Here is a 26233-nt window from a genome sequence, read left to right on the forward strand (position 1 = left end):
TTGGAGAACTTAGGTCGTTAGGTGGTGTTTAGTTGAGACGTCTGAACACCAATCAGGTTTCTACAATTTCAAGAAATTTAATTGTTAATTCAAGGTTTTTCGAGATTTCCATACTAAACTGGCCCCCACTTTTTCGTTTTTGAAAAAGGGACCCAAGAAGTTGATGACATTATTTGGAATCTTAAAATCTAAAAAGTAATCATCCATGTACAACTTTTTATATAATAATATTTTAAATTGAGAGTATTTTTATAAAATAATGTTAATTTTATATAATATTTTATGAAAATGCCATTTATTTAAAATATGATCGTATAAAGTATTGTGAAAACGATTGTATTTGTATCATTTTCTAAATTTAAATTGTTTGAGAAATGCATAATTAAGCAGAAATCTTTCACAATAAAATTTATACATTAACATAATTTAATGTGATTTGTTGGATTATAATTTTTTTTTAATTTTAAAATAGATCTGGCATATTATATTAAACAATTTTAAGGTTTAAGTTTTCTTGTATAAATCTTGCACGTAAACCCAACAAAATGTTTAGCTTTATATCAATCACGTTGGATGGGTAAGAATCCTAAATGATTGCTTAATTTCTTAAATGATTGTCTATGATTAATTTGAATTTCTTCTCAATTTCCTTTAAATGGAAATGTGAAATCTCAATTTTCATTATTTAAAAACTATTTTTTAATTTTAGGCCTCGTTTAGATTCGAAAATGAGTTAAGATGGATTGTGAATAATAATGAGATGAGTTATGAATAGTAATGAGATTTGTGAGTTAAAATTACTGAATAGTAATAAATAGTAATGAGATGAGTTGAGATAAATTAAAATTGACTGTGAATACAATCGAGTCCGTCACTTTTTACACTGTTATATATTAGGGTAGTGATAGACTTACTGCCATATTACTATCCATCTACTACCAAAAGGCATTTTAAGTTTTTTTTTTTATCATTTTCTTTTAAGTATTTTTTTAACATTCTTAATCACTAAGAAAAAATTAAAAAAATATATATTTACTAATACACATTTTCTTAATCATTAAGTAAAATAAAAAAATTAAAAAAAATCAAATAAAAAAAAATAGTAAGTAAATAGTAATATAGTAATAACCCTATCATTATTTTATATATTAACTCTAAAAAATATTTTTGAATTGTATTATATATTAAAAAAAGAAATATTAATTAATCCCTGTCACCGAGTTGACAGCAACCCCCCAACTTTACTTTCCAGTTTCCCTCCCTTCCCCAGCTTGCCATATTTCATATTTCAGAACCCTTCGCTGGGCTGCATACTCGACCGTTGGGATATTCAAATCTTGAGAGACAGATACCTTCTTCCACCATGCCCACCCTTAGAAACCGAGCTCAAACTCCAGAGTCCCCTGCAAACCCTAGCCACAACATCCTCAATGGCCAAGCCCAGACAACCGAGACCCAGAAAGTCTCGCTGTATGAGCAGTCCAGAGAGGAAAGGATCAAAGAAAATCGTGAAAGAATGCAGAAGCTTGGAATTTTTGATCTCTCTCTCAAGGTCAGCTCCGTCATCTCCACAAAGCGCACACCCAAAAACCGCAATACCACTCCGAGGCCCTCCCCTGCACGGTCATCTGGACCGATTCGCCGCTCTTCCCGGTAACTTTTCGTAGCCCCTTCATGATACGGGTTCTAAAACCGTTTCTTGTTTAGTTTGGGTGAGAATATTTTATGAAGTTTCACGTTGTTCTTTTTATTTACATGTTTGGTCCTAAAGAAACCATCTGCAATCGACTAGGTTTGGGTTCACTATTTGGCTGACCTGAAGAATCTTTTTCCCATTTATGTGAAGTTTTAATTTTTAGTATGTTATTTGTTGGTGTTTCTGGATGCTAAATGGGTCTCTCCGACTCTTTGATATTACTTTTCAGTGATTATTGACTGATCTTAATTTGTAATTGCGGGAATAGGTTGCAAAATGTGACGCCGGTCACGTATGCTGAAATGCGTGTGGTGAAGAAAGGTAAGTCTTTGAAAGACGAGGATATTGTGCTGGAAGAAGGCTCAAAGCCGGAGTTATATACAGAAGAGCATGAGAAGCTGTTGGGTAACACTGATAGGAGTTGGACACTATTTGTGGATGGTTGTGGGAAGGATGGAAAGAGAATCTATGACCCAGTTAGTGGAAAGACTTGTCATCAGTGCAGGTCTGGTGGTTTTCTGCATTGCCGTATGATTTTTCCCTGTTAATAATGTTGGTGTGGTTTTGAAGTATCTGAAAATTAAGCGTTTTGTTGTGGATTTTATGCTTGAAATGGCTTAATAGAGCTTGTTACAGATAATTTAATCAAAAAGTTCATTTTTAAGGCTTTTTAACCTTAAAAAATAAAAATGTGTTTCTTGAAAAACTAAGTACCTGGCTTTCGGTTTTTAGCAAGTAAAGCAAATATTTTCTTTATATCTGGAGGATTATTTCACTTTGTGATTAAAATAGCCTTTTCTGGGTAAGGCAACATTTAAGGTGGATCACCAAACGTATAGACCTCTTAGATTCTCTCTGCTTAAATCTCAGAAGTATCATGGTAGTCCTTTCTGCTTTAATACTGTTGGCTAAACATAAAATAAATATATGTGAAATGCATTTTCTAAGTTCTCTTTCATTTTGATATCTCTTTGTAACTTCAGCAGTGTTTTTCTCGACTGAAATTGGTTGTCTGAAAATGATTTTGTATTTTCTGGTGTTTGGTGCATGTGGAAAATGCTGGTCCACGAAAAAATGAAGCTTCTAAGGTGGAAAATGGCTTAATTCTCTAAGGAGGCATAAGCCATTTTTTGGACGCAATGTGGAAATACTATTATGGGAAGAAAGTCCAGATAAGTTCATAGCCAAAGATAGAAGAAATTAGGTTTCCTAGCACAAAGATGGAGGGGGAGGAGGAAGGAGGAAGAGGAGGAGACTAAGTTTCAATCAATGGCAATTTTGCATATAAAAAAAAATCTTTTTAAGACATAATGAATGGTTGTGAGAATATAGTGTTTATGGAGTGTCGGTTTTTGATGGATTAGCAGTGGTGGTATGCTAATGATTTTCGGTCAAAGGTTTGAAAATACTTTTCTTAACATTTTTTGGATTCCGCCAAACAACAGAAAATGAGTTGTTTTCCCTGAAAGTATTTTCTCCTTTTTATCATTTTACACCGAAACAAACACAGCCCGCAATTATCATTTTCCCATCTAGTTGTTTGATTTCCTCGTGCATTTAATGTTCTTGTATTAATATGTTTGATTCAATGTCTACCCTTGGCCTGAAATAGAGTTTGTGATGTTTTACTTATTACTAAGATGGAAATCTTGTTTTCAGGCAGAAAACTCTTGGCTATCGGACTCACTGTAGCGATTGCAACATGGTCCAAGGACAGTTTTGTGGAGATTGTTTGTATATGAGGTATTCTCTATTCAGCCTTATTCTATGCTCTAGATGTACCATCAAATATCAATGCCACCACCAAGTTTGCTTGTTTGAGCTGGTTATCAAGGTTGATTAGGAAGGATATATACGTAAATAGGTTAACAAGTCAAACCTAAGTCTTAGCTTGTAGATTGGTTATCAACCCCAAAAGTCCAACTACGTCCTGCTCGGAAGTACAGTTAGGCTTTGTCATTGTCATACACGTAGGTTAATTGAACAGCTAATGATAGTACATTATCCCGGAGGAAAGTGTCAACTTCTGCTTTCTATTGTTCCATTTTAAACATTAAGGAAGAAAGGTAATGGAAACCACATTATAGTTCATTTATGTATTCTGACTCCAATTGTGTCTGTCCGTTTACCAAGATTATAATATTTGAGTTAGTTATCTGCTTTCACAGTTTTCTTAGATATAGTCCCTCTCCATTTTTTCTGTTTGTGAAGACTACTTCTAACTTTATGCTTCATATGAAGGCCTTCCCACTGTGAAGTGATGTATTATGTGCATGCTAGAGATAGAGCCCCGTAGATACCTGATCACTTGCATGCGTCGTAAAATTTTAAAATCTGACAAGGGGTCTCTGATCTTCTTCTGCAGGTATGGAGAGCACGTACTTGAAGCCATACAGAACCCTAGTTGGATTTGCCCTGTCTGTCGTGGAATCTGCAACTGCAGTTTGTGCCGGCAAGCAAAAGGATGGCCTCCCACTGGTTCTCTTTATAGGAAGGTTATTCTTACAACTCTCTTTCTCTCTCTCCCCAGAAGTTGATATGGAGCTGAATTCAATTTTTGCCATGTTCCAGATATCAAAACTCAGCTACAAATCGGTTGCACACTATCTCATTCAAACTCGACGGTTGCAGACAGATTTAGATGAAAATGCGGAGATAACCAATCAAGTGTCTGCGAAGAGGTCACTGCCATTCTTGGATATCGAAGTACAGTCTGAGGGATCTCTTGAAGTTGACAGTATTCCACTTGTATCACCAAAGCCTCAATCTGAAGACAAAACTCAGGATGAGTTCAAGATTGAGAAAGAGAACGAGATGCCAAGTAGCCCAAATCGAGGTCCTAACAATCAAGTTTCGGCAAGGAGGTCATTACCCTTTTTAGATATAGGATCGCAGGCTGGGAATATGCAGTCTCTAGTGGTTGACCATGAGGGTGATGAATTTGATGAATTATCAAAGCCACAATCTGGAGAAGAGATAGACGAGCAGTTCCAAGGTGACAAAGAGAAGGAACCAATTGCTATGGATAAAGAACATGGTATTAGCAATATTGTGATGGAAAGACACCTGAATCTTAAGAAGCGTGCACTCCCCATTGACCAAAGCCGAGACAGTATTTCTGGAAGAATGAGGCAGAGGGGTAGGAAAGGCAATGGCCACAATGACGATGGGTTAGCTCGGGCAAATGAGAAGATTTCAGATGTCAAGCTGGCTATTATTTCATCCAAAAGCCATGCGGAGCAAGAGAATGAAGTGCATTCTGAAGAAATATACAAGAATGGTGATGATATTATTGCACCAAAGAGAACTCCAAAACTCAAAAAGAAGCCTGCTGCTGAACCAAGCCTAGACAGTATTGGTGGAAGATTGAGGTCTAGACGTATAACAACATGAAGATAAGAGTTCTCCCCCTTTTGCAGGAACCTCCTCTCTAAGTTTTCTCCTCTCATTGCTAGAGAGTACTGAGTTTACCTAAAACTGTAAGAAACAGAATTTTGACTTCTCAGTTCCGTTTGAGACTGAATTCAGTCTCAATTCTTCCTGTGGGAAAAATTAGACCAAGTCCTGTTCTATCAAATGATACACCTGCTTATTTTGTCAGTATTATCAACTTTGAGATTATGGTTTAAAAAAACACTTGAGCAGCATCAGTGTGTTGGTGAGATTATCAACTTTGAGATCATGATACACCTCTTTGTTGGATCACAAGAGGATAATTTATATCTTTGAAGCTGTATAAAACTCCTTAAACCCGTGTGCTCCCTCTTGTCAGACAGACATAAAACAATGGGTGATGAAATCATGAAGGCCCTGCTGCGCCCAGTTGTTACACTCGGCAACATCAGACGGGCTAGACTCGCAAACGTAAATAGAGCCCAGAATCAAGAAGCCCAACCTGGGCCATAAACAGCCTAGAAGAATTGCAGAAAAAATATTTCTCTATTTAATTAGAAATGGACGGTAAATTATTAAGATTATGATATTTGACCTAAAATAGATAATATATATTTTTGATTTGAAATGGAGAGAATTCTTGACATTAATTTTAAAGATTTCTTCGATGATAAAGATTTCCAAAGGCATTGAAAATATCTAAAGAAAATATAGTTAATATAGTTAATATAGTTAACCCAGAATTTCCAAGAGTTAATATAGTTAATGCTCATTGCATGGAAGTACAGAAGTAGAGTCAGCAAAATAAAATGACTTCATGCTCAGCTTTCTGCTTCTCAATATAGCCTTTAGACTTGTTAGTTAACTTTTTACCTTTCAGAAAAGAAAAGTGGGTATATAGATGGATGGCCGACACGATGGAGGAAAGAGTGGGTTCATTCGGGTTGAGGTTGTTACAGCTTCTGTAGGCTTTCTAACTAACTTTGAGGACGTTCACAAGTTGTGGGCTTTTGTGGCCAAGTTTCTTAATCCGACATTCATCAGAGAGGGTGGGCTTCCAACAGTTGAAGAAGGTTCTGAGACATGAGATCATTCCTGCTTTTGCATGTAAAATTCTTCAGAGGGCTCTCAGTCACAGTGGAAGATTCAGAATCAGAAGAAAGAACGGGAAAACCTCAGCAAAGATGGGGGAAGGTATTAATTTCTGCATGGCCACTTAGAACGTAAAAAACTGAGCTCAGCTCAACATCCAAATGCAGTTAATTTAAAGTACCACTCAATGGCATGTCTATTCTTCATTCTCAGGAAAAAGATTTGAGAACTCTGCAAACACAACCCTTCCACTGTGAAGTTGCAATCTTCCTCCAATTAGAAGTTAGAACCCTTAATTCTCTTATCAATGAACCTTTCAATCCTAACTAAACACAATCGAAAAAATTCCTGCCTGAATCAGCAGTTGTCTAAATTGGATTTTGACCCAAAGACATGACCAATAATGTAGATGTGGTTTTCTTGACAATAAGATCAAAACTTTTGCAAGTTGGATTCAATTTTCTGAAGGTATAGCAAAAGGAAGAATCAAAGTATAGACCAGGTATACACCACCCATCAGGAAAGAATGATTTTGATGTTTACAGGAAATAGACATTCCTGTAACCTTAACCCTTCTCGAACAATAATGATTTTATCCGATACCTTTTTTCTTTGGTAGGAATGGTCATCTAAAAAGAAATGTTCTTTCATCTTAATTTTTTTTATTTCAATATGGCACTTTTTAAGTAATTTCATATAAAATGTGCCACATCAGCATGTACTGGAATGATAAAATTAAGATGAGTATTATTAATCTTATCCCAAAAAAGTTTCTTCTCATGGAAAAAAAAAAAAGCGAAACAAGCAACCTACCCTGGGCAAAGTTACATTTTGCAATTAGAGTAGAGTAGAGAAAGAATGGTATAATCTTTGACAAAACCATTTTGCGAGGAAGATGTCTTCTGAAGTGGATTTCACATTGTAGTTGGTGACAGCTATCCGTCGAAAAACTTATGCAGATGGAAGATGCAGTTAGCTATGAGTAATGCTAGATACAAGCCTCAAATAGACAAGTTTTAAACAAGTCTTTTGTAAAAAAGTGAGCCCCACTAATAAAGAAGAATTTTTTCACACTTTTTTAAGGTGGAGTCCACTTTTTTACAAGGACTTGCATATAAATTGTCTATTTGAGACTTGTAATTTAAGAAGTCATTGTCACATGATTAAAAGATAAGAACACCTTCAACTTCAAGAAATTGTTTTGTATTTCAGTTTATAACCAATAAGGTACATGAAAGAGTACATACAACAAACTTAGCGATCTCTTTTCTTTCTTTTTTGGTGTTTTTTTTTAAACAACCATAATCTAAGGTCTTTTTGGTCCACCTACTATAGAAAACCAACGTTTTTGTCTGGACCATAATCGAAGTTCAAGCAAACTGAACCATCAAGTTAAGCCAGATCCTCCACACCCCTAAAAAAAGTGGGCTTTACATGGCACTACAGCAACAAAAATGAATATTCAATAAACAACACATGCTCTTAGGTCCTGATTGGATCCTGGTTTACTAACTGATGGACAGTTGGGATTTGAAAATTTGATTCCTGAAGAGATGTTTCTTCTCCATTGGTAGCATTTATGTCTTGCCAATATCAACAGATTTGGTGGTAGGAAATCTAAGATTCCATTACCTTGATAAGAAATGCAGTCTCTAATGCTGATTCCTTGCACTGCAGGTACCTGTTTTCCTCCACTATGTCTGTCGTTAAATTAAGCAGTATTGGACGTTTTGGATCATAGATTGCAAGTTCACGGACACGTGCTACCCATTTTGCAGCTTCCCACACCCCAAATCTGAAACATTTCCAAAAATATAGTAAATGCCCTATATATTCAGTACATTGGCTAATAAAAAGGCAAAGATAAAAAACCAACCGAAGGCTTTAAAAAGTTAAACATAAAGTCACGCTTTCACAAGTTAATGAACATATCGCAGGAAAACATAATGCTACCGTGTATTGAAAGATGAAGTAACCAAAACAGCCGGATAAAGAGCATCCTTCTGAATATTATCATAAGGAGAAAATTTCTGTATGGCATGAAAATCATCAACATCTCCAGGGTACCCAAATTCTTCGTATTCAACAGCTGTAAGTGGTAAAATGGGATAGAGAAGAGTGTTGGTTGGATCAAGAAATGGGACCTGAAACAGATACAGAAGATGGTGTGACTTGCAAAGTAGAATGCAATAAATGAATCCGGGTCTGTGAAAAGTTTATATACCCAATATCTAGAAACATATGGACATCTATGAAACAAACACAAGAAATTCACATTGCCTTCTTACAACTCTTTAAATTCAAGTGCTGAACTTCAATGCCAAAAGCCTCCTTTTGTTCATATGGTGAGAGTATAATAAGTGCCTCTTATACATAAGAACAGTGAACTCCATTTGATCAAAGCATGCAGACAAAATGCTATACAACTAGAACAAGTGAGACTCTAAAGACATGTAGATAGACTCATCTCTCATGCATACCTCCAAAATTGCAGCACGGAATAAATCTGGGCAACAATTTATGGCTGAAGCAACCAAAAGTCCACCAGCACTATATCCCCAACCAGCAAGCTTGTTATCTTGGACAATCCCTTTCTCAATAAGGAATTTCGCACAGGAGATATAATCTTGAATAGAATTCTGCTTCCTTGTACGTCTGCCATCATGATGCCACTTTTTACCCCCACCACCTCCACCCCTGGGACAGATCATTTGGACCATCCTAGTTAGCAATAGGTAGTAAAACTGCTTTGCAAACTCATAAGTTATCCCAAGCATCTGAAGTAAACAATTATTATCCAAAGGGGGACTTTGAACAGATAACAAGCCACAGGAATCAAGAGGCAGCTCAGTGTACAGAATAACTAATTTCTTTGTGAGAAATAAAAAACCCAGCTAAACAAGACGTTAGTAATTAATAAAACAAACCTAACATCAGCATAAGCAACAACCCAACCACGATCAAGAAGGCTTTTCAACTCACTGCGCCATCGTTTGTCTAGTAATTCACCATAAGCTCCATGTACATGAAGTAATCCAGGGTACTGATTCTCTTTCTTGTTTTTGCGTGAGTAAACAATAGTTAGAGGAACCACAACCCCATCGAAAGAAGAGACATCATAGTATTCACAAGCATAAAACTCAGAGAGTTCGTTCCACATGTGATGATCATCAACCATGACTTTGTTCTTGTAGTTTGAGTTTTTGGTATTTGAGTCGCTTTCAACAATGCTTGCAGCAGAGGCTGTTCCATACAATATTCGTGTTCTTTCATGGAGAAAGTTTTGCTGCTGAATGATATTCCACTTTCTGTTTAAGAGGTCATAATCGACCACTGCATCCGGCATCTGAGAAAAATTCAAGAACATGTGTGATTAGATTGGAGGCGCACACTACCTCATAATAATGTGAAAAATAAAACAACGCATCACCATTACCTTTTAAATTAAAGAACATTAAGCTACCAAGTGAGTTACCCAAGGGTATGAATTCAGTAATTCATCAAGCTGGAGCATGTATGCTATGTATAATGAACCTAACATCAAAGCCTCAGCAGCTGAAAACTCAAAATTGAAATCAAGCAGGTGAAATTTAAGCACCAGGTTTTTTTTTTCAAAAATATCAAAGGTGAAATTAGTCCAGAAAATGTTCATAGTCTGCTTGGTCATACAGGAAAATATTAATCTGCAGGGCCTACTTTGAAAGCCAGAAGCCAGAATTCTGGACGCTAAACACATTTTTTCCTGTATAAGATATGTATCACCCATGGCGGTAACTCAATGCTGACCAATTTGATTTGAAAATACAAAATTATATAAATAATTATATAATTTAATATATAAATGTAACTGAATTTATAATTTATTTATATATCAATATAATTCAATTGCCAACAAATGTTTGGTTCTTTTAACAAACTTTATGTTGGGTTCTAGAAATTCATTTCAGATAATTGGGCGGAAATAGCCTAATGGTAGAGCATAGTCTTGCCAAGGCTGAGGTTGAGGGTTAATTGTAAGTAATCCAATGGCCCTTTGGCTTAATGGCACTAACCCCGGTCCTTATGCACCGTGGGGTCCATGGTTGGAGGGTTGGGTCCCCAACTACTAGGGTTGACGTTCCTGAAAAAATTCCCAAGCAAGAAGAAAAGTAATCCAAAAACATAGTATGTGGTCCCTTAAGAACCATTGCAGAAACTTTTTCCCATGAACTAGTGTACAAATATTTTTTTTGATCGGTAAAAAAAAGTTTTATTGACAAGAACTAGGCATAGCCCTGGTAAATGGGACAGCTAGTGTACAAATATTATAAGGAAAACACATCATTCTCATAATAAGTTTCAAGATCCATTTTCCATTCACATCTTTCAACTTTGTTTTCATCAGGATTCATTAGCAAATTGTGGGCCATTACAGTTAAGCTAAATATGATACCAAAATAGTTGATAATATTGCTTCCTAAACAAATAATCTGAAAAACACGATATTCACTCACGTACCACAGGCGATGAGATTGTAAAGCGCATTGTTGACGAATAGTAGTCATAATTAGGTCCAGGTGAAATTTGAGAAACATGTTGAGGAAGAGGGAGGAAATACGGGTTAAGTTCTTTGAGATGCACAGCTCCCTGCCACGAGAGTGAACAAGATAAGAGTAAGAATGGTCAAGAGCATGAGATAATCATGGCTGTGGTGAAACAGTTGTTGCCAATGCATGATGCAAACAAACCCAGAATATATATGTATTTTGCGTGCTTACCTTCCTAACAGGCAGAGGGAGACTAATTGAACAAATTCTGTATTTTCGACCTTCCCTTGTAATAAGAATCAAGTGTGTGTCACTGAAATCAACATCTTCAATGATCAAATCTTGGTCATCACTAAATACGTTCTGCAGTAAATAAGACCATGATTAGTAAACAATATATTAAATATTTGTCATCACTGGAATCTACATAAACAATCACGAGCCATCAAGAAAAACTAAGTAGCCACAAGCACATAATTAATTAATGCTCATGATTGTTAAATTCTTACAAAAAAAAAAAAAAAGAAGCTAATGATCTTTAAATGTGGGAAATTTCTAACAACATCATTTATTCAAAGAATTAAAAAAAAAAAAAAGCAAAGGAGAAATGCAGTACACCACAATATATCTCAAGCAGATAAAGTATCTTAATAAAGATATAAAAAGAAAGCCAATAATCTTCATATGTAAGAAGGAAGGATTTTTGTTTTTATAGACATGGGTGACCACCAACCTCCCATTTTCTTGGACTGGAAGAAGCATCAACAGGACTACAAAGAAGATAATGATAATCAACTGATTGGCCCTGTTTGGCAGCGTCTGTAAATAAATAAAGGCACCCTTGATGATGCTCAACTATGCAGTGGGATAGACCTTCACACTCCCAAACTAATGTCATGCCAGACAATGGATCAGCTGCATTTATCACAAATACCTAAAATATGATCTCCATCATTATATCACTTCATCATTAATCAATGCAATAAAAGATTCTTAGCTTGCCATGAAAGTGTATTGCATAGTGATACCTTGGAAGAAGTAATAGAGAATGTATTTACAGTCACAAATTGGAAATCCTTTGTATGTCTTATGTTTACATGAACATTATCATCTGATTCTTCCAGAAGCAACACATCTTCATCAGTTGATCCAATCATGCTACAGTATATCCTGATCCAAAGAGAAAGAATGCCATCTCCATTATGTTAAACCCAAAGGGCAACCAACAAAGCATATAGAAAAATGATTGAAACGGAATCATTATAAATTCTAAAAGCCACCCACCGGTATGGCCTCTTATTGTTATCTGTAAGGACATAGAGCAATGCCTGCCCATCCTTAGCCCATGCCAAATTCGAAACACGTCCAGCTTGAGGTTTACTACATAACGAACCAGAATTCAAATTCCTTACAGACAACTTGAAGTAGTCATTGTCCTTATCATACATAGTATATGCAAGAAATCGATGATCCGGAGACACTTCCGATAATTCTTCATAAGCATAACCTGTTAGTAACTGAGACTCAATAACCATCGACTTTGACATTAAAAAATTCCCAGTCGTTTTGCTATTTTTTATTTTATTGTACTTCTCAAAATTCACAATTAGGCTAAAGTTTATTAATTTCCAATAGAAAACTAATTATTACATAGAAAAGAAAAAGGGCAGTACCTCCAAATCTCTCGGCTTCCAGATTGTAATCAAGCAGCTTCTGCTCAATTCTTTTCCCCGAGGTAAAATCAAATCCAGCTGATGGAGATTTGTGAGAAATGAATTCCTCATTTAAGCTCGCCAATCTCCGACATAGAACTGGATACTGTTTTCCTTCTTCTATTCGCCGATAGTATATCCTGCGCGGCGACAGATATGTTATACCGACAACACATTCTTGAGATTATTGAGAATTGATTGACCATACTCACAGGCGTACCAAGGGCCCCAGCGGAGAGGAGGGGTGGAGAGTTCGAAGGCCAAGCGAGAAGCCATCTCGGACTGGAGCTTGGACTGGAGGCGCTCGGTCCCGGACATGACTGCCTCTGTGTACTTCTCTTCCTGCTCCATATACACGTCCATGTGACGCATGGCCACCTTGTCGCTCAGGCTCGACATCCAGCTGTACGGGTCCTCCCAGGTCGAGTCGTGGAAAGTGAAGCTCTGTGGTTTCCTCGGGGGTTTGGGAGGCGTCGGTGGAGCCGGTGCGGTCGGAACTTTGAAGCGGGCCGACCGGAGTAGGAATAGCCGGCGGCACCGGAGTGGGGTCAAGAGGTGGCGCATGGCTGGGGTTGAGGTTCCAGGGTAGGAATTGGGAAATTCCTTAACCCCTATTAGGGTTTAAGAGTCCACTACCACAAAGCCCATTGTTCACGGGCTGTTATTTATTTATTATTCTGGTTCGTGGGCTATTTAAGTCAAAGCTCCATAATGTATTTTTATTTTTGATTAACATATAAAAATGTCGTGAAAGTTGATCTACAATTTATAAAATTGCTAGTTTGCCTCGGGGATTTGACCGTTAGTATATTTTTTTAAAAATATTTAAAAAATTATCACAAATAAAATTTTATTTTTTTTAAATATTTAAAAAAATATTAAAAAAAAGTAGGATAAATTAATGATTAAACCCAACAATAAGAACTGGGTCATATAATAGCACGACCCTAAAAATATAAGAATAAACTATAAGGGTGCTAATACATTTAAGGAAAATCTATGGGACAATGCAAAATTTTATACTGTGGATTTCCCGTGAATGACTCCTTGTGAGATTTTCATTACTCAAACTATAATTCGAGAAAACTTCTCTTCAAATCAAATTATATTGTAGAAAGAAAAACTTTATGGATTAGCAATATAACGTTGTTGATCTCAAACCCCACACCTGACGTGTGGGGTTTGATTATTTATTTATTTTTTTTCTTTTCTTCCCTTCCCACACCTCAAAATTTGAGGAGAACTTGAGGAGAGAGAGGTCAGAGAGAGAGAGGCTGAGAAAAGCCTGAGGAGAGAGAGAGAGTGCTTGAGGAGAGAGAGAGGTTGATGAGAGCTTGAGGAGGGAGAGAGAGAGGGGTCGGAGAGAGATGTTGAAGGTGATGGTGATGGGTTTGACATAAAGCTGAAAAAAACAAAAAGAGTGGGATGTGAGATAAAACAGTAGTTGATGTATAGCAGGATTCATTGTGAAAAATGCCACTCTCATCGAGAGTAGCTACCAAAAAAAGAGCTCAGATTGTTTTTTTTCTTAATTGTTAAGGAAGTGTTTTAAAATACGTTTATGATTTTTTTTTTAAATATTTAGAAGGTTTTAAAAAATGTTTGAAAAAAACTTACAATCCATAGTACAAAAAATGGGTAGGGCTCTCGGTGACCCTAACACCACCCTTATATTATATATAAGCCTTTTCGGAGTTTTGATGCTTTCAAGGGGCTATTATAATTAAAAAAAAAAAAGTGAAAAATTTAAATTTTTTAATACTATAAATTATTAAATGTACATGTTTCTATATCAATGACTTTAGGCGTACACAGTCTAAACTTTTACAAATAGATTTATTCACTTATCGTATATGATTTCAATATTTTTGCTCTTTCTACTAATTTTAGAAACTATGGGTGCAAATAGGCTAAACTTTCTTTCTTATACGGACCGTTCATTCTTCATTTCTTTCTCTTTTTGTTTTTCCTGGAACAAAGGATATGACTGTTCATCCAGGTTCCAGTTGGAGAATCTAGGTATACCCGGACGGAAATCCGGATCTCAAACTTGGACCGGAACTCGGATTGAGTTAGACCCGAGCCGGTTTGGTTTTTTGATTTTTTTTTTAAAATATTTTTTAATTTAACTCGAATGTTGATCACTTGCTTATTCTTTTATTGAGTATAATCCATATGCTGTATTTAGTTAGAAAGCATACCAATCAGAACATTTGGAAGAAATCAACCTAAGCTCAATAACTATGAGATCATCAAGGGAATTGAATATATTAACCATGACCAAACTCATTAAACTTCGAGAGTTTCAACAAATTTACTGTGTCAAGGTCTTTGTTTAAGTGTTTTTTAAGAAACTTCTTCTGGGTTTTACTGTTATTATCCAGATAATTTATGTACTTGCACCACAGACTTTAAATCTGGTTCTACATTCAATTCCCAAGTTGGCGTATTTGTCGGCTACTTGATATTTTCCTGGCCAGTTTGAAGATGACTTATTCTGCAACTTGGATGAGACGAGAAATAGGTGTGCAGAGGTAGAGTGAGAAATCAAAACATTCAAACTTTAAAAAAAAAAAAAAGGTTCTGGGTTTAAAACCCGGTATCCGGACCGGGTGAACACAAGTTCTGCAACCTGGATTCTAGTCCTGGAACTGGAATCCGGTTTCTGGGTTCCGGACTGGGCTGAGAAAAAATCCAGCCCAAATGAACAGTTTTAAAAAAGGATGTAAATATATAATAAAACCTTGATTTAAACCTACGGAGTGGATTAAATTAAATGGCAAGGGAAAAATAAATAAGAAGGGTAAGGGATCATTACTTGAGAAAATCACAGTACTATTCTGCGTCTAGAAGAAAATAAATAGAGAAGAACAATCCACAAAGTACTCCTAAGCATGTTTATCACTTGGCTTTGTTGTATGTTTATCAGATGAGATTGATCTAAGCATGTTTTTATCAGCAACTCTAAAGTAAAGATGTTTTGTATTTAATCACAATAGTAAAGATGTAGCCCTTGAAATCTTTCTCCCTCGTTCTCTTCTCTCCTCCCCTTCTGCATTTTCTCATTCTCTATTTTATGCAAATATGAATTTATGTTTTGAATTTAATCACAACAGTAAAGATGTAGATTGTAGAGCCCCTCAAAATCTTTTCTCTTTCTCTCCTCTCCTCTCCTCCTCTTCCCCATTTTCTCATTTTCTATTTTATTTGAATTTCTATCATTTTTGGCTTTATTCAAAGTACTCCATTTGTTTTTGTTTTTGTTGGGAAACTTGGCAAGTCATTCTCATAATGAAAACTCAATCCCTGATATCATAAAAATTTCAATTTGATCTTGAACAACCCGAAAACTGGATTCTAATCCTCACTCTCGACTCCTCGACTCCTCCAATCTGTCATCCATTTTCCCTGAACTTCAACGGTCTAATCCTTTCTCTAGAGTCCTAGACTATTGGAAGGTGTAAAACCCCGTGCATTGAGTATACGAATTTTTTGAAACGGGAAACTCTGCTAATGGGGGACACTTTCTGCATCCAGGTGTTACATGAGATGATCTGGTGAGAAATGAATGCCTGAATTCATAACAGAAAACGTAAACAGTAAGGAAATGTTTTTCAACCCTTCATGTATATCTTACAAGATGTCAGGCAAAAGCAGACTTTCTCTCTGCAATTGGCTTAATAGCTCTTCATCAGCCTTCGATGAACTCTGACCCTTCTATTTATTCCCCATCTGAAGCAAGTTAAAACAAATACCTTTACCAAGTAAAGAAGCTAGAAAGTAATTGTGAGCTGATTTGTGTCAGAATTCACATCTTTACCAATGAGATAACAATAAATCTCTGTATTATTGAGCACAACGACCCAGCATGTTGGCACTGTTAATAGAAGCTCATGTTTTCACACTTAATCTGATCCTTACTTGGGAAAACTTCAGGTTTAACTATGGCTTCTCAAGGCCAGAGAGACGATCAAAGTCCGGGAGTCGAGGTGAAAGCTCCACATTTTTTCAAGATAATTCTTGCTGATTCTTTACGACATGGGAAGCTTGTAAGCATATTCATTTCTATTCATCTGATTCAAGAATTTGACACTGCTGTTTTGTGAAAAATAATCAAATAAAGTACTGTTTCTTTTGGTTTGGCTGTAAGATGCTGAACACACGGAGAGCAGAGCGAGTCTAACGCCATTAGGTTCTTAAACTTCGAAAGTTATAAACTGTCATAACAACTAGTACTGGCTGAACTTACTCTAAACTATTTCCTGTTTACTACAAAATAAACAAGGAAAATCCTTTTATTCGCTTCAGTTCAGTTTCTAACTTTAGAGTAGTTCAGTTTGTTGGCCTCTAAAGAAACAAAGTGTTTTCTATCAAGTGACAGTAAAAGTAAGAAAGTCTCAAGTGTCAACCCAAATTTAAGGGTTTCAAATGCATGACAAGAACTGTGTGTACGTGTTTGATGTGTTCTGCTGCATTTTTTTTTTAATGTAAACTTAACCATAGATTCTTTACAGATGATTCCGAGAAGGTTTGTAAGGAAACATGGAGAAGGGTTGTCAAACCTAGCATTTCTTAATCTTCCAAATGGTGCAGAATGGAAACTAGAATTGACGAGATTTGATGATGAAATCTGGTTACAGAAGGGTTGGCAAGAGTTCATGGAGTACTACTCTGTGAAGCCGGGACACTTTCTAGTTTTCAGATATGAAGGAAATTCTTGCTTTCATATACTCATATTTGATATGAGTGCAACTGAAATAGATTATCCCACCCACAACTCCCAAATTAAGGGGGGAAAGTTTGGTGAAAAGCTCCAAGTTTCACCAAAGGAAGAAACTGAAAATGATAGTTCTATGGAGATATTAGATAACTTTAGAACATACAAAAGAAGGGAGAAGTTGCCATGCGATCCAAGGCCTCAAAAGATGAAGAGAACGAATCCAAGTGCTAAAACTGAGAAAATCTCCAATCTACCTAAATGGGTTCCTCACTCTTCTACACCAAACCGCACTCAATCTAAAGAGGTAAAGCAGAAGAAGCTAAAAGCACAAGGCTATCTGCATCCGGCCAAGCAAGAGTTTGAAGGTCTGGAATCTTATATAATGTTACAGTTAATTTGATTTCTCTGATCTTCGGGTTAAAGTTTTTAATTATGTCACCTTATCATTTGATTGTCAACAAAAGGTGTTGAAGGCATTTCTACCAACGAAGTTGGATGTCCAAAGTCGGAGGTTCTTACAAGGACTCGACCATTGACTTTGATTGAAAAAGCTAGAGCTCTTAAGAAAGCAAGTGGAATCAAACGCGAAAACCCATATTTTATGGTTGTCATGCAACCATCATATGCCCAATTTGGATGGTGTTTGGTAAGCTTTAAATTTGAAACCCACTTCATCATCACAAGTTCTAGCACCTTCAAATCTTTTCAGTTCTGTACTAAATTACGAGGATTTTATTAAACTTTCTAAGTTTTCTTCTTCTTTCTCTCAGAATATACCATCAAAATTTGCAAAGACATATTTGAATAAGACGCTTGGTGATGTGGTCCTTCGGTTTCAGATGGCAGAAACTGGTTTGTTAAGTACAGTGCAGGCAAACTTTTATGTTGGAAGGATTTCTCACTGGACAATAATCTGAAAGTAGGTGACGTTTGTGTGTTTGAACTGATTAAGGGCATTAAAGTTTCTTTCAAAGTTGTAATTTTCCGTGCAAATGAAGAACAATGCCCTCTATTGCCAGGTAAGAACTTGTTTAGAGCACGATTGTATCTGGAGAACATCAGATATAAAGGGAAACATGTTTTCACCTACTTTCACGCAAAGGTTAATTTGAAGGCAAAAGATCTTGATTATGTTTTGCGTATGTTCTGTAGGCAGTTCATATCTGCTGATTCAAGTTTTTTCCTCTATGTTGATCTTGGACAGGGGGACTTTATTTTTCTTCTAAAGGAGAAGGTGGAAGCATGCCTAAATCTCCCATCATGTGCTTTCAATCTCATATTTTTAGGAGTAAAAAAGGGACAGCTACTGAAAAAGCTAGGGCTCTTGAGAGAGCTATTGCTTTCAATTCTCAAAATCCATTTTTTATGGTCTCCATGGGCACACTATACGCCTACGGCAGAAGCAACTTGGTAAGCTTTCCGTTCAAAGCATGTTGGAGCATCACAACGACCTTTGTCAACTTCAATTTGCAGATAACATGCGCATTAATTACATATTGAATAGATTTCAATTAGTTGGAGATTTTTCTTTCCTAATTGTTTTTTCCTTTACTCAACCCTTCAGAACATACCATGCAAGTTTGCAGAGAAATATTTGAGTGATCAGAAGCCTGGCAATGTCATCCTCCTGGTTTCAGGTGGGAAAACTTGGCATGTCCAATACATTTCTAGAGATTTTGGCAGTCGTAGAAAAACTGAACTTTCTATCGGTTGGAGAGCATTTGCCCGGGATAATAAATTGGAAGAAGGTGATGTTTGTGTATTTGAGTTGATGAAGGGCATTGGAGTTACAAATAGCCATCAATCTCTTGGAAAGAGATCTGAGTGTACCAGCATCAGTAAACAGCAAATACTCAAGTATATCTAGCAAATTAAGCCAATTTTGAATACTATGATCTGTGAAAAGACAGTGTTCAGTGTTGTGTACTTTTGAACATGTGTTTTTTGTGCGGACTGTAGCAGAAAGAGTTTTCCAGAGTAGTGATGCTTGAGCAGGTTGGGGATAAATCGTGGGTAGTGAAATTCTTGAGTTACTACCACAAGTTTAAGTAGTCAAGTTGTTGTGTTAGCGAATTTGTTGTTTTATGATGTGTAATTCTAGTTTTAGGATACTTAATTTATGTTTAATGCTGTTAGTAAAAAACATGTCTTAAGTTCTTGTTTGAAGTTGAGCATTTCAAGTGGCAAAATACATAAAGTATGTCCTACAATATTTATTATTGTTTGTATAAAGAGAAATGATACTTGTAGTCGTGAGTGTGTAGACGTCCGTGCAATCGCTTTAATAAAAATGAATAAATATAGGATCCACATGAAAAGAAATTAATTTTTTAATAGTAGACTCCACTCTTTTTCAAAACGATTGCACGATATTTACGCATTTCACGAGGATGTAACATGAAAACGGTCTCGAGAAGGACTTAAAAAAAAAATTATTTTTTTATATTCTTAAATTTTTTATAATATCATTAAAAAATATTTTTTTAATTATTAAATGAAAAGAATTTTTATCCGACTCCAATGGGGAACCAAATCTGGGTGACTAGCATTTTTCTTAAGTCAAAGCTCCATGATGTATTTTTAGTTTTGATAAATTTACCACTTGTTAACAATTTGATTACAATATGAATTAAAATAATATATTTTTGATAAACTCATAAATTGTGTGTTTTTTTAAATATTAAAAAAAGTAGAATAAACAAACAATCAAACTCAACAATAAGAACTGGCCGTATAACAGCACGACCCTAAAATATATAAGAATAAACTATAAAAGTGATAATGAGCAATGCTATATATCACATCACTATTTTATTTTCATTCCACTATATAAGATGTAATATATTTATCACCATTGAATGATAAATAATCATTGATCATCTAATAATGATTAATATACCACATCTTGTATCGTGAGATGAAAATGAGATGGTGGTATAGTATATAGAATTTTTCAGTGATAATACGTTTACGGAAAATCTATGGGACAATGCGAAATTTTATACTGTCTCATGAATTTCCCCTAAAAGACTTATTGCGAGATTTTCATTACTCAAATTATAATTCGACAAAACTTCTCTTCAAATCAAATTATATTGTGGAAAATGCCACTCTCAGTGAGAGTAGGTACCCAAAAAATATAACGATTACTTTTTTTTTTTTTACTTAATTGTTAAGGAAGTATTTTAAAATATGTTTGTAATTTTTTTTTAAATGTTTAAGAGGAAAAGTAAATAAAATAGGAGATCCATATGAAAAAAAAAAATTAATAGTAGAACTCACTCTTTTTTAAAGCGATTATATAGCATTTACGTACTTCACAATTATACAAAGAATTACACTATTCTATATACCTTTTTCGAGTACCTTTGATGCTTTCAAGGGGCTATTATAATAAAAAAATAAGTTAAAAATTTAAATACTTTTTAATACTATCAATTATTAAATGTGACATGTTTCTATATCAATTTTAGAAGAATAATGCTATATGCAATTTTGGAATGTGCAAGCATTGTGTAGTTGTTTTGAAAAAGAGTGAAGTCCACTATTAAAAATTTAATTTTTTTTATGTGGATTCTGTATATATTCAATTTTATCAAAGTGATTATACGGTACTTGTACACTCACGACTACAATTATCATTTCTCATGTTTAGAAACTACGGGTGCAAATAGTCTAAACTTTATTTCTTAGATGGGTCCCGTTGATACTTCCTATCCTTCCTATAAGGGGATTTTTCCCTCAAAGCCCAAAAGGCCCTATCAAGCCCTGTCCAGGGTAGAAAGCCACGAACCCGGCCCACTAAGAGAATCCTTTGTACATGACTTGTAGAAGGTATGGTGTTGCAGGGATGAGACTTGTCGATCTGAGGCCCCTTTGGGTAGTGTCTAGTCATCGAGTGCCCGCTCACATGGCAGGCGTGACATACGGAGAACCGTTGATCTACTGATAGTGAAGGCATGAACGGACCATGAGAAATGCAGACTAAGAGAAGAATGTTCTAGAATCATGCCTCATTAATGGCTTCGCCACCTGGACAACACACCACATTAATGATGTCGTCGCCAAGCCGCGCCACATTAATGAGGTCGTCGTAGAGCCACGCTGTATTTAAAGATTCTGACAAAAGGAAAAGCACGAGGAACTCGGGCTTCATGAAAGCAAGCGTGATCTGCTCTTCAGACCTGTAGTATAAATAGCTGATCCCAGGTACGAGCATACTCTCTATGATCCCTAGACTCTCTTACTTATTTACTATACTCCAATAATATCTAATAACTTTGGTATCGGAGGTTCCCCGGCCTCAAGGCTGCCCTCTCAAAGTAGCAGTATATTCTACCTTGTGCATGGCTCGTTTTCGAAGACCTAAATTGTCAGAGCTTGGCCTAAAGGTGTACGAAACATGATGCTAACAGTGACACCATCCGTGGGATCGTAATAAATCTTGCGTTTCCTTTTCATGCTTGTGACAACTTGTTCCGAACAATTTGGGCGAAACATGGGAGACGTCATGGAAACAAAGCTAAAAGCCATGGAGGAGTGGGTGACGAAACTGATTGGCAAAGTAGAGGTACTCCGCAAAGAAAATGGGGAGCTCAGAAAACCCCATTGGGAGCAAGATGGCGAGGAGGCTAGCGACACTGAGCATGAGGGGTCTTGAAACACGCAAGTCGGACCCAAGAAGGAAGATGAGTAGAAACACATGCAGGACAAACTCCGCAGCCTCAAAGGGAAGTGTGAGGAAATAGTGCGGAAAGTGGGTACGTCGTCAACAGTGCACCAGTTGCTTGGTCTACCCTATATTGAAGAAGTGATAGCGGCTCCTTTGCCACTGAAGTTCAAAGTCCCCGCTATGGAGATGTATGACGAAGGAAGAGACCTTTTTGCTCACCTGGAAACTTTCAGGACTTACATGACACTGCATGGCTTTCTCGAAGAAATAGCTTGTAGGGCATTCTCACAGACCCTGAAGGGGTCAACACGTGTATGGTTTGGGTCACTAGCACCTAAATCAATGGACAGCTCCGTCGAGCTAGCCAGATTGTTCCTAACCCAATTCATGTCTAGTTGAATGAGGCGGCGTCCGACTGCGTACCTTCTCACTATTAAACAGACGGAGGATGAAAGCCTGAAGTCCTACATGGCCTGGTTCAACATAGAGTGCATGATCATCGACGACCAAGAGGAGAAGATAACTTTGGCAGAACTGACCAGGCAGACTCCCACGACGTTGAGGGATTTCATGGACTTGGCCAACAACTTCATCAATGCGGAAGATACTATTCGGGCATTAACAAAGCCGTGGAGGAAGGAAATGGAGAGCGCGGGGAGGAAGGGGAAGGCCCCAACCAAGGCCAAACCCTATGAGAAAGGGGAAAAGGGCTTCCGGTAGAAGCGGCGAGATGAAGTCCCGGCAAAGGGACCTGGACCACGGTACGACTGGCCCATGTTTACCATTCAAAAGGAGGACGATTGGGGAGCAGTGTGCCGTTACAGCACGTACCATCGGTCCATCTCGCACAATATCGAAGACTGTTTCTCCCTGGGAGGATGAAAGTAATATGTGGAACAACAGAGGCCCCGTCGGCCAGAAGATAAGAGCAAGAGCCAAAGGGAAGATCGAGGAAAAGGAGCCAAGATCAAGGTGGTCGGCACAGACGGGTGAACAACCCTCAACAACTAGCGATAAGGGGGCCACCGCCAGATCGCCACCATCTGCCACCAAGGCAGTAGCCCCCCTTAGAGCATCCTCATTGGCTTGGCTAAATAAGGAGATTGGCTAAAATTTGCATAATTGATGTCAAAAGCATCCCACATTGAATTGGGCAAATCTAAAATAATTTAGACTCTTGCTTCAGTGATTGGCCAAATATGGAGAATCACTATTGATTCACCAAACATTAAAATACTAATTTCTTACTCTAAACAAACATTAAAATATTAGTTTCTCACTCCAAATAAAAATACTATTTGGTTTGTAATTAAAAAATTTGGATAGAATTTTAAATGAGTTTAAATCAAATATTTTTTTTATTAACATTAAATGACTTTTGAAAATATGATTTTTTTAATATTAATTTAATTAGAATATAATTGTTATTAACATTTAATTGGTGGAGATATAAAATGTGATAAAAAAATTAAATAAAAAAATTATTAAATTAATAATATTTTATTATTATATAGAGAGTGAATGGATAATCCAATGTGGGGGTTGAATTTAAATAGAATAGGCAAATGTAAAAAAAGATGATATTAGCTAAATTTTGAAGATGAATTTGGCCAAGCCAATGAGAATGCTCTTAGGGATATTCGAACCATAGTTGGAGGGTTTACAGGCGGGGGCATCACTTCGTCAGGAAGGAAAGCACATGTCAGGCGGGTCTGATACTACGAGGTATACTCGGCTGAGTATCATCTCGCCAAACAATGAAGGGGTGACCCCACTCCATTCATCTCGTTCACGGAGGCTGATGAAGAAGGGGTTATGTACCCCCATGACGATGCTCTAGTGGTCACAATACTCATCGCCAATTTCACCACCTGCAGAATCCTTATCAACAATGGGAGCTCCGCGACATCCTCTTTTGGGAAGCCTTCGTCCAGATGGGTATTGAGGCCTCCCTGTTGCTGCCTGACCCCATGCCTTTAAAAGGTTTCTCTAGAAGCATTGTCCAGCCCGTGGGAACCATGGCTCTCCCAAATAAATTACCCCGACTTCCATCACAATGAAGAATGAGATCAGCACTAGCTTGACCCAACACTTACCTTTCATGTGATATCAATGAGCAGGAGCGAGTTCAGTAATTACTGCCCGAAAAACTTACCTGAAGGCAGGACTCAATAGGGAAAGGTCGGCCTTAAGGCGACCTTATTCCTCCCACAGAGGAAAGTGAGTCCTGCCTTCAAGGAGGCCTGAAGAATTTACCCTGATTCCTATCAGGACAAAGAGCGGTCAGCCAAATTGCTGTCCAAACTTACCTCCCCGTGGGATACAAGGGGAAAGGTAGGCCTGAAATGTTGCCTTGTCCTCCCAGCAGAGGAAAGCGGGTTTGGCCCTTGCGACAACTCGAAAACTTACCCCGATCTCCACTACGAGTGAAGAGTGGGTCTAGTACAAGTCTGACTGAAAGTGTTACCTTTCCTTATGATGTCAATGAGCAGGAGCGGGAGCGGAGTGGGTCCAGTAACAAACTGCCCGAACAACTTACCTCCATGTGGGACTCAAAAGGAAAAAGTTGGCCTAAAGGCAGCCTTACACCTCTCGCAGAGGAGAGCGGGCTCCGCCCTCGAGACGACTCGAAGAACTTACCTTAACTTCTATCATGGTGAAAGAGCAGACTGCCACAATGGCAGCCCAAATAAGTTACCTCCTTGAGGAACCAAAAAGGGGCGGGCTTGAGGTAGCCTGGCCCCTCCCCAATGGCGTGTGGGTTTAAGTCTTATGACTGCTTGAAGAAAGAAGAATCTACATAAATGAAGCAAAGTAAATCAAAAAGGCTGCACAAAGCATCAGCAAGGCAAGGAATTGGTCAAGGTTATAAACTCTTTAAATGCCAAGGCAAAATATACAAGTAAGAACAATAGCAGCACACAACGAAAGGTAATAAGCGCATAAAATAGGGGGGAAAGTATAGGAATAAATACAATAAGGAAAGTGTGGAAGAAATACAGTGAGGAAAATGTGGAAACAATGCAGTAAGAAAATGCAGAGACAATACAACTGGATACACAAAATCATTTTATTAATTATCATGATTACAAAAAAAAAATTATATCATGAAGTCGCAAAACTACAAGGAACAAATCACATCATGAAGCTGCAGAGCTACAAGGAACAAGTTGCATCATAAGGCTGCATAAGATCGCACGGGCTACAAGGAGGAAAAGTGTTCTAGTCCCCAATCTTAACCGTAAAATGGCCAGGGACAATCTTAAAGATCCCGAAGACTTCACTGTTCTCGGGCCCAAGGAAACCAAAAGGTAAGCTGCAGACCATGTTTCTGGGTGAAAGAAATGAGTTCGGGGTCAGATAGCGACGACCACCATAGCACCACAGCAACAAAAGCCATTCTCCATTGCAACCATGGAGAACAGTTTTGAAGTCGAGCCTCGTAAGCAAAAGGAAGAGAACGAGGAAGCATAATAAGCAAAAGGACAAGAATGAGAATGAAGGGTCTGGGACCCCAACAATGAAGGATGGGCAGTTCCACCTTCCGACACTTAAACTGCCATAGCCAGCAGCGGCCTGAGCGCCACCAGAGGACCTGTCGCCCACTAGGGTGTGAAGGATCCATCAAGACCATGAAAGATAGAAAAGAAAAATAAAAGAACTTCGAAAGAAAAGTAAAGGAAAGCAAAAGAACTAGAAACTCAAGCAGCAAAGCAAGAGTCACATAATAGAAAAGAAAGACAGAAGTGAGTGTAATGGAATTTCTAATTGGGAGAAGGGTCCTTATATGGGTGGGGTAAATGCTTGGCCTGCGAAGGCATCATAACTCCACGAATCACCATAAGTCGCCACGTGTTCCCCCCAGAGAACTAGAATCTCTTGATTATCGCAACTGTTGAAGAGCGTATCTGCTGATACAATGTGCGGAGTTAATGCTAGTAAAGATCGGAGCCATGATGCAGAAATGAAAGGGATGCCATTTAATATGGAAATATAATTGGCACTGTACTGTGTTGCCACGTATACAAAATGCGAACGGTTACTTAGCATGCGACCAGAAAGGCTGGAAACTTGACAGAGCGTGAGTAAATGAAGAGATAAGAACAATTCTTCCCGAACTCATCCATAAAGAATTAGCGGGGTAACTATAAGGGATTTATTCCTATTACTTAGAACCTGCTGGATTTCTAAACATTATCCGACCCGAGGGTGCCGAATAGTCAACAAGGCAGGTCAGCCTAACAATCCGTGGCCGCTTTCAGAATCCAGGAATCAAAGTAAAGAAAAGAAAAGAATAAGAAGCAAAGGAAGCCAGCGGGGTAGACTGAGAAACTTCAAAGGCCAAAGTAGCTAGCTGGGTTGGAAAGATTAAACCAGACGCTAGTGGGGTAGACCGGGAAAACTTCAAAGTTACGGCCGGAC

The 26233-nt window shown here is 37.4% G+C and overlaps 3 protein-coding genes across 3 annotated transcripts; 2 read left to right on the top strand and 1 right to left on the bottom strand.

Moving 5' to 3' along the window:
- Positions 1-1280: 1280 nt before the first annotated feature.
- On the top strand, positions 1281-5337 carry LOC108995272. Its single transcript, XM_018970809.2, has 5 exons — positions 1281-1653; positions 1965-2201; positions 3356-3439; positions 4062-4191; positions 4268-5337. Exons 1-5 carry the CDS (start codon positions 1364-1366, stop codon positions 5087-5089), a joined length of 1563 nt encoding a protein of 520 aa, XP_018826354.1. The 5' UTR covers positions 1281-1363; the 3' UTR covers positions 5090-5337.
- A 2049-nt stretch (positions 5338-7386) lies between these two features.
- LOC108995261 (dipeptidyl aminopeptidase BI) lies at positions 7387-13045 on the bottom strand. The gene is made up of 11 exons (XM_018970794.2): positions 12640-13045; positions 12381-12559; positions 11992-12214; positions 11736-11877; positions 11441-11641; positions 10939-11070; positions 10679-10807; positions 9109-9527; positions 8662-8878; positions 8135-8325; positions 7387-7976 (listed from the first exon to the last, which is right to left on the bottom strand). The coding sequence occupies exons 1-11, from the start codon at positions 12981-12983 to the stop codon at positions 7799-7801; spliced, it is 2355 nt and encodes a 784-aa protein (XP_018826339.2). The 5' UTR covers positions 12984-13045; the 3' UTR covers positions 7387-7798.
- Positions 13046-16363: 3318 nt separating this feature from the next.
- On the top strand, positions 16364-19176 carry LOC108995280 (B3 domain-containing transcription factor VRN1-like). The gene is made up of 7 exons (XM_035692509.1): positions 16364-16468; positions 16934-17504; positions 17604-17785; positions 17910-17963; positions 18032-18158; positions 18344-18549; positions 18704-19176. The coding sequence occupies exons 1-7, from the start codon at positions 16364-16366 to the stop codon at positions 19004-19006; spliced, it is 1548 nt and encodes a 515-aa protein (XP_035548402.1). The 3' UTR covers positions 19007-19176.
- The last annotated feature ends 7057 nt before the right edge of the window (positions 19177-26233 follow it).

The sequence above is a fragment of the Juglans regia genome, chromosome 7 (assembly GCF_001411555.2).
Source record: "Juglans regia cultivar Chandler chromosome 7, Walnut 2.0, whole genome shotgun sequence".
Lineage (NCBI taxonomy): Eukaryota > Viridiplantae > Streptophyta > Magnoliopsida > Fagales > Juglandaceae > Juglans > Juglans regia.

What these genes read in the sequence shown, in the direction of transcription:
- LOC108995272 (XM_018970809.2), top strand. Translation starts at nt 1,364, where the DNA reads ATGCCCACCCTTAGAAACCGAGCTCAAACTCCAGAGTCCCCTGCAAAC. An exon ending in CCGATTCGCCGCTCTTCCCG is followed by an intron (nt 1,654 to 1,964) that starts GTAACTTTTCGT and finishes TTGCGGGAATAG; the next exon opens with GTTGCAAAATGTGACGCCGG. An exon ending in CTGGTTCTCTTTATAGGAAG is followed by an intron (nt 4,192 to 4,267) that starts GTTATTCTTACA and finishes GCCATGTTCCAG; the next exon opens with ATATCAAAACTCAGCTACAA.
- LOC108995261 (XM_018970794.2), bottom strand. Translation starts at nt 12,983, where the DNA reads ATGCGCCACCTCTTGACCCCACTCCGGTGCCGCCGGCTATTCCTACTC. An exon ending in TCTCTATTACTTCTTCCAAG is followed by an intron (nt 11,642 to 11,735) that starts GTATCACTATGC and finishes ATCATATTTTAG; the next exon opens with GTATTTGTGATAAATGCAGC. An exon ending in TCCCTCTGCCTGTTAGGAAG is followed by an intron (nt 10,808 to 10,938) that starts GTAAGCACGCAA and finishes CTCTCGTGGCAG; the next exon opens with GGAGCTGTGCATCTCAAAGA.
- LOC108995280 (XM_035692509.1), top strand. Translation starts at nt 16,364, where the DNA reads ATGGCTTCTCAAGGCCAGAGAGACGATCAAAGTCCGGGAGTCGAGGTG. An exon ending in GGCCAAGCAAGAGTTTGAAG is followed by an intron (nt 17,505 to 17,603) that starts GTCTGGAATCTT and finishes TGTCAACAAAAG; the next exon opens with GTGTTGAAGGCATTTCTACC. An exon ending in ACAATGCCCTCTATTGCCAG is followed by an intron (nt 18,159 to 18,343) that starts GTAAGAACTTGT and finishes GATCTTGGACAG; the next exon opens with GGGGACTTTATTTTTCTTCT.